General features: G+C 41.5%; 1 protein-coding gene across 1 annotated transcript in view; it reads left to right on the top strand.

Moving 5' to 3' along the window:
- LOC119801037 (glutamyl aminopeptidase) overlaps positions 1–12,066 on the top strand; it is a 71,171-nt gene that overhangs the window by 39,719 nt on the left and 19,386 nt on the right. Inside the window, exon 11 of the mRNA XM_038311471.1 lies at positions 3,903–3,979. Coding sequence (XP_038167399.1) covers positions 3,903–3,979 — 77 coding nt within the window. The remainder of the gene's footprint in view (positions 1–3,902; positions 3,980–12,066) is intronic.

Genomic DNA, 12,066 nt, shown 5'->3' with positions numbered 1-12,066 from the left:
GACCAGCCCCGGGACTCTGACTGCAATAACTGTCCCAAGGATATCATTCTAGTCCACCTCGACCTTCCCAGCATGCACTTTGGGTTACCTGGAGTGTGATACTACATCACCAATTCCTGGGCATAGCTCCAGTCCTACTCATACCCAATTTGTTATGACCTTCCTTAATGTTTTTAATATTCAGTTTGAGTGGAGAGACTTTCGCACCTACTCACTTCCCAGGCACCTTGCAGTCTCCGCGGCTTGATTCTTATTGGAAAGGCCCTTGTGTCTCTTTAGTGATAACTTTGATGATATTGTATGTAACTTTTTATTTTTGTGCCATTGTATGTCACATGTGAATGATCACAAGTCAATTATTTGGGAGTAATTCTTACAATATGAGGGAGGAGAATAACAGGATATGAAGAAGACGTTTTGAAGGGTTGTAACAGCCATATATTGGTTTCTTTTGTTTCGGTAAAGCTGATTGGTCAACTTTAATACTGCTAGACCCTTTTATTTCCAAAGTATTTCTCAAATGTGGACCAAGTACCCGTTTGGGGAGTTTCACAACAACCGTTCTCTCCTGTCATATTTGTGCGCTGATTTGGAGGGGCGTGGGAAGTGTACAGGTGTCACAGAACACTTGGTTTCCCCGGGGGTTAGTATTTAAGGGGAGAAAATGGGTGCAGAGGCGGTGAGTATAATATGCATGAAGGTCTCAAAGTTTGAAAGCAACACCAAGCATTGAGGAAGTTCGTTCGCTACCCCAGTCCTATGCTTGTGTGAGTCCCTGGGGCCTATGCTCTTCTCTTTTTACTTTAGAGAGGGCTATGATGGAGAAAGCTAGCTGCTTTTTACTCTTTATTTAATTACACCTGGATTAAAGCATAGATTGACTTGTCTTCAGGTGATAATTCAATTATAAAAGTCACCTTAATTTGTTTTGTGCTTGGTTCCATGAACAGTTTTAAGCTGTTTCACTTGTAGTTGCTGTTTTGTTTCTGCAAACTACATTGACCGGATATAATTTTGCCTATGTGTGAATATTAAAATGTGTAAAACAGCAGCATATTTCTGTCTTGCAAAACAGGCTCGCACTAGGCAAGATTCCCAGTAATTGTTTCCTCCAGTCATGTGTAGCCACTGATTTATTAAAGCAAAGCCAGTCATCCCTGGCTTTGTTTGAGCTGGCAGAATTGTAGTTTTGTGTTTTGTTTTGTTTTGTTTTAGAAAAACTACTTGGCTATCAAGTCCTCTCTATGCAGATTCCCCCACCCCCCAAAAAAATTATAATCAAGTAAACTAAGCATTTATGTTAATATTTTTTGAGGTTTTAACCAGATACTGTCACACATTTTATTTTAATTCCTAGAGGCATGAATTTTAGAGATCATTTATCATATAATTGATTTATTTGTCTCATGTTTATAAGATAAAATGATATAGTCACAGGAAAAGAAACAGAAAATAGGATCCTCCCAACTGAGCACATTTGTTAAAAAGTCAACAGTAACTGAACAAGAAGGCAAGAGGCCTTAAAGCAGAAGCAAGCTTTCCTTGTTTCATTATATTAAAACGGTAGATTATGCCGGGCGGTGGTGGCGCACGCCTTTCATCCCAGCATTCTGGAGGCAGAGGCAGGCGGATCTCTGTGAGTTTGAGGCCAGCCTGGTCTACACAGTGAGCTCCAGGACAGCCAGGACTACACAGAGAAATTCTGTATTTGAAAAAAAAATAGCAAAATTAGATTACAATAAATACTTTCAGGCAGACTATTATCTTGTACAATTAACATGCACTAATAAACAAGTCTGAAAAGTACCTTCATCCAAAATCAAAAACTATACAGCTGGTTCTTCTCCTACACTAAGGCCCGCTTCCACCTGTTCAGAGTTACTCTTATTTGGTAGGCAGTGCACTCACAGTTGCGTTGGAAGCTGAGCCATGTCTTCTGAGAGTGTTTCTCTCTGTTTAATTCAAGATGAGGAGAAGCTTAGTGAACAGAAAGTGTTATCATTCAAATGAGCCCTAGGTGGGTCACACTGTGGCTGTCACCATCTCTTCAAATGGACTATTTCTCATCTCTGTCTGTGGAATTTCTTCCTATTGGGGCCCTGGGTGCCCATTCCACACTGAGAGGCAGAAGAATGGGAGTGGGTATGCCATCTTGGATGACTAAGTCAGTGGCAGTGCCTATTTTTGACACTGATGGAGCCTGTAAAAAGGCCAGGGCTCTAATTATACCTTCAGGAACAGTTCCTGGTACCCCTGCATTTAGATAACAGGTCACACCCTTTATCACTTCCTTGACATGATTTCCACTTTCGTCACTTTATGCTCCTAAATCTTTTCCTTTACTCACCCGAGATCAGGTGTGATACCATGATGCTAAAATCGGAAGACAGTAGTGCTCTGCCTTCTATCACGTTGACTTAAGACACTCTTAGACACCCCAGGAGAGTATGCTTTGTACCTGTGTATAGTAAGGAGCACAACTTCTGCCAGCCTTTTGTACGGCATAGTTCCAGAAAGGATACTACTGTATGTAAAGACTGTGCTCACAGATCATGAAGCCCCCAACTGTCCGTGTTGGGCCAGGCCAACACTGTGCAGAATGGAGTAGAAGAAAGTGTGGTCTACTGTCTTCCGGTTGGCGCTGCACTAACAGCATGCCAAGAACATAGAATGGTGCTCTTTACAATACTTCTTTGTCCCTCTTCTGAAGAGTTGTAGGGCTCACTAAAAACAGACCTGGAGATGGCCATGCCAGCGAAAGTGGGGAACTGGAAAGAGGGGGTGTCCAGCAGGGGTGCTGTAAGAAGCAGCATCCGTAGAGAGGAACTGGCTGCCAGCTTCAGGGAGGCTCTGTAGCCCACACAGATGTACTTGACAGATTAGATAAAATGGGTTGCTGCTACCATCGTACCATGACAAAGGGCCACATCCAGAGGAATACATTTGGACTTTGGACCTTCAGGCTCCAGCAGCCTCAGGGTGGTTCTCAGTTAGCCAGGCAGGAAAGTGTACTTGAATAGGGAGGGGGGAAAAAACTGCGAGGAGGTGGCATTGGACAAGCCTGAAGCACCCGTGACATTCACTGTAGGACCTAGAAAACCATTTATACACTAGTCTTCTGAAACATGTGGCCTGACATTCTCCTGGAGACGAGAGAATGGCACATTCAAGACCTTCCTGGGCTGCAGAATTCAAAGGCACCCTGAGCAGTTTAGAGGGGCCTTGGCACCAAATGAAGTTAAAAAGTAGCTCATTGTTAAGCGGCTTCCTTGGCATGCAGGAGGCTGTAGAATGAACCCTCCAATTCCATCAAAGAGACAAGCAGAACACTTGGGCACCCCAGAAACAAGCTCACCTGGTGTTTTCCTTTTCAGCTTTGATTCTCATGGTTGGGATTTTTTTTTCTTTCTTTTTTTGGTTTTTCGAGACAGGGTTTCTCTGCAGCTTTTTTAGAGCCTGTCCTGTATGGTTGGGATTTTTACGTGATTTCTAGGGCACATCCTGCGACACTAAGTGGGTAGGAGAGTAGAATTCCAATATAATTTGGCAGAAAGCACATCATGCCAGAACCTATGCAGGCTTGAATGCAGAGGTTCTACATTGTCACATAAAATGCTACATTTGTGCAAGTAATGCAAGATATTTGTTTCAAAACATTTTTTACCGAACATTTTTCTTCACCCTTATCTAATTTTTATGCAAATTTCTGCATTTTGTGGGTATATAGAGACCGAGAACTGTGAGTGCCATGACCTAGCTTCCTCCCTGAAGTTCATTTTATAAACTCTATCTGTTGGATACTACACACTGGCCAGTCACGTTTAAGGAAAAATGTTGTCTGTTGATTTTGACAGTTAAGCCTTTCATGGTTAAGTTAAATGTTCCTTTCTTAAAAATTTTAGTTACAGATGGAATATTCCAATTAAATGGACTGAAAATGACAAGTCAAATGTCACAGTTTTCAACAGTTCAGAAGCAGGTAAATATTATTATATTATTTAACACATTCATTTCTTCTTTGAATTGATGCATCTCAGTAAATGAATACAAATACAATGAAGCAGCAATTAAGCCAAAACTTATAAATTTGAGCTAAAAATCATCTCTTAAATAACATCAATAAATCTAAAACTTTGTCTACAATGGGAACTTAGCCTTCTTCATGATTTTCTGAGTAATTTATCATGGCAAACAGGAATACATAACCAAAGCTACAGGAATCTTCCTGACCTGCCAGTCATTGGTAAACCAAATGGTAAGATTCCTGCCTTTCCTAGCTTCCTCCAATTCATCCCTCTGATCTTTCTTCCTTTCCTCCGCTCTCTTCCTTCTTCTGCTCTTAAATCAAAGAAGACATTGGATTTTTTAAAATGTCATAGAAATGGCCTGCTTTTCAAATGTCCTCTTTCAGCTTGCAATATGTTTCTTGTTCTCTCTCCATTGGTTTTTCTTATCCATATTTGAAAAAAATATAGGGTTCTTTAGAAATAAGGTCTTATCACAAACTTCAAAATTGCTGGAAAAAAAAAAGAAACCAATAAGTGAGGGAGGTTTTAGCATCGATCCCAGGAGAATCTTGTTTATTTTCCCTCTTTTAGGAGATACTTATTTGTGCACTTTGCCCTGTTAGCTGAATTTCAAGTCACTTGAGAGTAAAGAACACATTAATACACCTTGTATCACAGGAACTAAACCATGGACAATCTTGGTTTTTATGATGTGATCATTGTAGTTGTTTTGAGTTGCAAAACATTTCTCATCTAAGACAGACTGGATTTCTTCATGCTGTCCCATGAAAATGCGGTCTTAGAACAGCATATTCCGTAGCTTTTCCCTTGGGGTTCTTGGAGCTAAAAGCAACGGACATTCCTTTATCTGCACCTGGTTACTTTTCTCCAAATTCATCGGTCTAAGGTGGGTCACCTGAGCTGGGTTTAGAGCTCAATTGGTAGAATGCTTACCCGGTATTCACGAAGCCCTGAATTCAGTTGGCGGCAGCACATATAACCAGACATGGTGGTGAGCAGCTTGAATCCCAGCATTCAGGACCTAGACGCAAGAGGATCATAAGCTCAGGGGTATCATCAGCTACCTGGAGAGTTCAAGGTCAGCCTGCAGTCTGGGACAGTTTGAACTACATGAAGCCCTGTCTCAATTTTTTTAAAAAATAAAGTGTATTATCCAATCTTTTTGTTAAGGTTATAGCTATGTGATATCATCACCTCAGAAAGAGACTCTTAGGGAATGCAAGCTGGTACAACCCCTTTGGATGTCAGTATGGCGATTTCTCAGAAAATTAGGAAACAACCTTCCTCGAGACCCAGTAATACCACTTTTGGGTATATATCCAAAAAAATGCTCAATTGTGCCACAAGGACATGTGCTCAACTATGTTCATAGCAGCTTTGTTTGTCATAGCCAGAACCTGAAAACAACCTAAATGCCCCTCAACTGAAGAATGGATAAGGAAAATGTGGTACATTTACACAATGGAGTACTACACAGCAGAAAAAAATAACATCTTGAATTTTGCAAGAAAGTAGATGGAGTTAGAAAACATTATTTTGAGTGAGGTAACCCAGACACAGAAAGACAATTATCACATGTACTCACTCATAGGTGGTTTTTAAACATAAAGCAAAAAAAAAAAAAAGCCAGCCTACAAACCACAATCCCAGAGATCTTAGACAAAAATGAGGACCCTAAGAGAGACATACATGGATCTAATCTACATGGGAAGTAGAAAAAGACAAGATCTTCTGAGTAAATTGGGAGCACGGGGACCTTGGGGGAGGGTTGAAGGGGTAGGGAAGAGGCAGAGAGGGAAGCAGAGAAAAATGTAGAGCTCATTAAATATCAATAAAAATAAAAGTTAAAAAAATTTTTAAAAAAAGAGAGAGACCCTTAGTGACTTCCCCTCCATCCCCCACATGCCCAGGCCTTAAGCAATTGCTGGACTTGTGCCAATGAGGACTTAGCTTGTTCTGGAGATCTGTTTTAAGAAATGGTAATAGTGTTTTTCTACTGTCTCGTTTCAATTAAGGCAGGTTTTCCAGGGTTCATCCATGTTGTGGCAAGGATCAGTGATTCATTCCCTTCCATACTGGATGTATATCATCCTATATTCATATGTTATGTCACTTGCTGTTCCTTTTTTCCTTTTTTACATTTATCATAAACTCTCCTACATTTTTAGTTCTATTGACAACTCTTCCGTCCTGGCTATTATGAAGGTAAGACTCATCTCTGGGCTGCTCCTGACAGGAAATATGATTGTAGGAAAATTTCTCCTTCATTGTTTATGCTAATGATTGCAATGACATTGTGGCCAACGGCTCTGAATTGTTCCAGAAATTCCAGATCAATGCCTTTTTGTCTCAGTAGTCCACATATTTACGCTGTGCTTGAGTTCTTAGCTGAATGCCTTGCGGTCTGTCTGCTGACCGTTTCCCTACTTACAGGCAGGTTTGCCAATGGAAAATGAAGAGGACAGAAAGAGAAATAAAAGACAGGAAAAATGTCCCGCAGCACTCACAAAGGCACAATAAGATGGTTAGGGTTTCAATGCCTTCAACTGAATCATCACCACATATGTTCCCCGTTGGTAGCTGTGTTTAACTGAGGGTAGGAAGACTGTCTCGGCAGCAGCTTGATTCGCTGTTTACAAATTTAAAAACATGAATAATTCATCCATCCTAACATAATTTTTCCAATGTTTTCTTGGAACGAGGATTTCATCTAAGAGAATGTTCCAGATAGTGAAAGCTCTTCAGAAAACAAGTGTCAAGAGTTCAGAATAAACCTTTTTTTCTAATATTTGTTATGTATTTATTAGAAAGAATTTTTGGATACTCAGTCTTTAATTCATTAGTTCATTCTTTCAGGCAACTTTTTGTTTTGTTTTGTTTTTGAGACAGAGTCTCATGTGAGTCAGGCTGGCCTCCTACTTGTTATATAGTCAAGGGTGACCTTAAACGCCTGACTCTCCCGCTGCGCCTGAGTGCTGGGTTTACAAGCATGATCTTATACACCTTCTTTATACCATGCTGGGGATGGAATCTAAGATTCCGTGCTTGTTCAGCAAGCACTGTAGTAATCAAGTTAGCTATGTTGCTAGCTCAAATAAATATTTTTTTAAAAAAATAGTTTGGGGTGCAGAATGAAGACCAGGAAAGTGAAGTTCAACCGTTCCTATCTTGTAGACTCCTACCTAGGGCAGGTCAACAGAGAGGTCTGTTATAACTGTTACCATGACGCAGGTGCTAAAGGGCACTCACAGGACAAGGGCTGGTGGAGGAAAGGTTGTTGTGGACAAAATACCTAGGTCAAAACTCAGTCACGTCTCATTAGTTACATCTCACTAGAGTTTGAGGGTACGGACTGATGAAGTCCAGAGGGGGTCTGTGCCTCAGACAGCGAGAGGAGAGGGAACTTGCCTGCCCCCTCCCAGCTCTCAGACAAGTCTCACATGGCGTTTGTTTCACTATTGGTGTGTCTCCGTCTCTCCTCCTTATAGAATGTTCTTTAGAGGAGATGAATGACTTTCTGTTTGTTGCTGCTGCGCTGTTGCTTCAGCAGACACTGCGTGATTGTTTATTGCATGTATAAATGGATAAATGAATAAACGAATGAAGGGCTCGGGTGTCTAAGGAGCTGTGATAACGGACCTCCCTTTATCTGAAACTTCAGAATCACGACTAGTCTCTTGGTCAGAAAAAACACTAGACATCTCTTCTTACTTCAAAGGGCCTGCTCCATTTTTAGGCTGTGCCACGAGTTCCTGTTTCCTGTTTGAGAACGTCTTCAGCCCAGGGCACAGATGACAAATGTGTTCTGAGTGGACTGGATGGGCAACCAGCTCGTGTTACCTGTCTCACATCCCTGCTCTTGACCACTCTGATGACTCATCCGTTATAAATGCCCCGAGCAATAACAGGACTTCCGGGGTGTTTTATTTACCCAAGTATTGTACATGATTTTTTAATCAGTGGGGTGGTAAGATATGCGGTATCTAACAAGAGAAGTACATCACGCAAAAAAAAAAAAATGTTTTCTGTCTATTCTAACCTAGACAAAACAAAAATCACCCTCATTTAAATTGTCTTAACCCCGTTAAATTGAATTTATTTTTATCAACATCTATTTCCTTTACTGCTGGTATTTGTGGTCACTGGCGTTTTATTAGAAGATAATCATCCTAAGTACTTTTTTCTTATATAGCTGATGCTGGCAGGCATCATTGGTCCTTTTATTCTTAGTGTTAGTGGTTGGTATTTGAACAGAAATCATAGTTATTCAAACTCCATTTGCTCTCTTTTCCTTTTCAACTATATTAAAAGCTCCTGGAAGATGCAGCTGCTAGGTTGTTGGCACATGGTAAGACTTTGGCAAGCACTTGCTTAGCGGAGGGCTGCTTGCCCTGCCTGTTCTCCCTCAATGTTAGCTGTGTTCTACATCTATCAGGATACCATCCTTTATGCTTTGATTTGTTGCATTCTAATAATTGGATGACATTTGTCACAGGACAAAGGAGTCATCAGTCTTGCTTAAACACTATTTCTGTAGGCATTACTCCAGGACTGGGGTCTAGGAAAGGGGCTAAAATATTATCTTAGGTGTGGAGTCTAAGAGACAGCCTAAGACATTACTATAGGGGAAGACCTAAGACATTACTACAGACTACAATCTAAGACATTACTATGGGAGGTGACCTAAGATGTTACTATAGGAGACAGCCTAAGACGTTACTATAGGGGATGGCCTAAGACATCACTATAGGGTACGATCTAAGACATTACTATAGGAGATAGTCTAAGAAGTAGGAGAGAGTCTAAGATATTATTCCAGGAGTGAGGTTTTGGAGGGGCCTAAGTTGTTATTCTAGATGCAGGATCTAGAGGAGGGTCTAAGACCTAGGCATGTATAGATTTGGGGATGGTGATTTTTACGACTTTCATGTCTGGACTGTAAGGATTGACATGAGCAAAGCCAAGTATCCTAGAAATAGATCTTACTAAAATGTTTCAAATGGGTATGTTTCTCATTACCAAACAAGTGCCAATAATGTATCTTTATATGTGTCAAAGAGGGAAGGACTATCTTCCCATTTTCACACCGAGTCTTGTGTAATGTAAGAACATGGAATCCCATGTGCTGGTTCAGAACTCGAGTTTGTCAGCTGAGCCCTGGTCAAGTCTTGAAAGATTTATTCACCTCAACCAAACACAGGAGATTAAGCAAGAATGCTGACTGTCGTATGTATTAATCAGGTATGCTGGGATACTAGTGAGCCATTGTACCCATGTAGGCTAATCAGATATCTCTTTCCAGCGAGAATGTACTAAGTAAGTTAGGGAATCACAGGATAAAGCCATCACTTTAAAGATGTCATCACACTGTGATACTGACACAGTGAATTGTCCAGGAGAGCCCAATTATTGTGTTTCGAAATTGTCACCTCTGCCTTGTTGCGATGAAAATTCCTTGTTTGCACAAAAGCGAGAGGAAGTGTTTCTGACTCTCCACATCTTCAGGTGATTGTCAAGCAAATAACAGCTGGGAAATTCTGTTTTCTTCCATTGTGTAGTCCCAGTGCAACCTGGATGCTGGAATCCTTCATGGGTCTTTTCCAACCAGGATGCACAGAAAGATGCCAGGGGGACCAGGGCTACTAAAGCATTGACCACTTCTGTCTACGTTTCACATCTTGTTTTCAACAGTATGATGCTACTCAGCAGTGAAGGAGACTAGTATATACGGTCTAGCTCTTACCTAGCGAAGGGAACAGCTAGCAGGTTTCTGCCACGTATGCTATTGCCTGTAGAACCAGACCTCTCAGCGGTTAAGAAAGGTGAGGATGCCCGTGCAGGCTCAGACGGGCACCTGTGTCCTGGGGCTGGTGGGAGACACACTAGCAGGCCTTCACCCTCCAGCTCTTCTTTGTAGGTATCCTTCTGAATCACCCAAATGACCATTAAGAAAAACCTTTCCTCATGATAGTCAGGTTGCATTTTTTTTCAGACTTCCTTGAATTACATATTATGTATTAAAATTGTAGCTGGAGGCTGAGGACGGAGGGTCATTTGTTCAAGGTCAGCCTTGGGTATACAGCAAGTTCCAGGCTAGCCTGAGCCATGTAGCACGATCCAGTCTCAAAAGCCAAAGAACAAACAAATGCAAGCTACTTTCTTGGCAGGCAAATACTCTGTGTCGATTGCTAAACTCTGGGGAAACGCCCTGTAATTTTAACTCACACAATCATGGCTCAGTTCCTGGCTTCCCTCTTCCTCCCCCATCTCTCTTCTCTTCTCCCTTGCGACACTCTGGGATCTCACTAAGTTTCCCAGGCTAGCCTTCAACTCCTGATTCATGATCCTTCTACACCAGTCTCTCAAATAGCTGGAATTACACATGCAGCACAATTTTTGTTGAAAACATTACTACAAGTGGATGAAAAAGTCCATTTTACAAAGGGCCATACTTAATTTTAGAGAGTGGAAAATTTAAATTAATTAAAAAAAATTTATTGTGTGCGTATGTGCATGCTGTAGGCGTGGGTGTGCACCGGTGCACACACCCTCAGCCATGCGTCTGAGTGTGGAGATTTGAGTTCAGGCACTCTCCACCCTTAGTCTTTGAGGAAAGATTTCTTTTTTCAACCTGGACCTCACCATTTTGGGTTGATTGGCTGGCCAAAGTCCTTGGGGATCCACCTCTGTTTTCCCTCTCAACACTGGGGTTACAGGTGTGTGCCTACTAGGCAAAGTAGGGGATCACAGCTTGAGTCTTCCATTTGTGTGGCCGGTCCTTCACTCACTGGATCACCAGCCCTGAGAGTGAAATTCCTTAGAAGAGCCCTCAGCCATGAATAACTTACTCAGCATTTGCTGCACCGAACTAGTGAAAATAGAACAAAAGCATTTAGAAAGTGGGTGATAAGAGTCCCTGTGGTCCTTGCAAATCCACTTTCAAAATATAAGACTTGGGAATATAACTTCAAATGACCAAAGATTACTAATCATAAAAAGAATAGGTAGAGCACCGTCATGCTTGTTTGTGCTTGCTTGTTTACACATGTGGAAGGGTCTCCCACATGTACACATAAAGAAATTTTAAAGAAGTAAGCTTGATGAGTAACTTTTATATTAGTATGTATACTTCTTTTTTGGTTTGGTTCTGTTTGAAACAATATCAATTCTGTATCACAGATTGGCCTCGAACTTGCAGCCATCCTCCTGCCTCAGCCTCGTGAGTACTGGAATTGCATCCAGTTCAGGCATGTGCTACCCCGCCTGGCATGCTTTATACTTTATTTCCTGGGTATCCCATGAAGAATGCATGCTAGTGTTACAATCATTAAAAGGAATACAAACAGATGCACACTCTTACCCGTAAGTGGGTGTCGGTTCTTCAGTTCGACCTGCTTCCTTGCATCATGGAGCAACCCTACAGTTTGCTGTTGCCAACTGTTCTCAAAGTAGCATGAACTTGGAAAGTCCTTAACTACTGACTTCCTGGGTCTCAGCTTCCTCATCCATAAAGTGAGAAAAATCACGGTAACGTTAGACAGGCTTAACTCGGCACATAGAAAGCACAGTAAATTACCGCAGTATTTAGATGGATTGCCAGGAACTTCTCAATGTTATTTATATTTGCTTGGCTATTTCTAGAACTGGCAGCCTATCCCGTTTCATAATAATGTGGATAGCTACCACCTGTTGGTCACATAACACCTAACGATGTGACCCCGCTTTATCTGCGTTATCTTACTTAATCTTCACAACAGCCCCGAGAGGGATTTTGATCCCCGTTTTCCTCCTGGCAATCTGGAACACAGAGAGGTCAAGTGATTTGGCCAGTGTTACACAGCTTGCCAGTCTCGTAGAAAGGATTTTATCCCAGGTCTGTCAAACTTAGAAGTTCCTGTTCTATCTTCAGTAACATATGGCTTTACCCTTACCAAGAAACTCTCCTCTCAGTACAAACAGTCAAAGGGTGAGGTTGCCAAAAGATTAGCTTCCTTTCAACAACTTCTTCATGGCCAAATGACAAAGAACGATGAACGTT

Source organism: Arvicola amphibius, chromosome 14 (assembly GCF_903992535.2).
Source record: "Arvicola amphibius chromosome 14, mArvAmp1.2, whole genome shotgun sequence".
Taxonomy (NCBI): domain Eukaryota; kingdom Metazoa; phylum Chordata; class Mammalia; order Rodentia; family Cricetidae; genus Arvicola; species Arvicola amphibius.
This window is presented reverse-complemented; position numbering and strand designations above follow the sequence as displayed.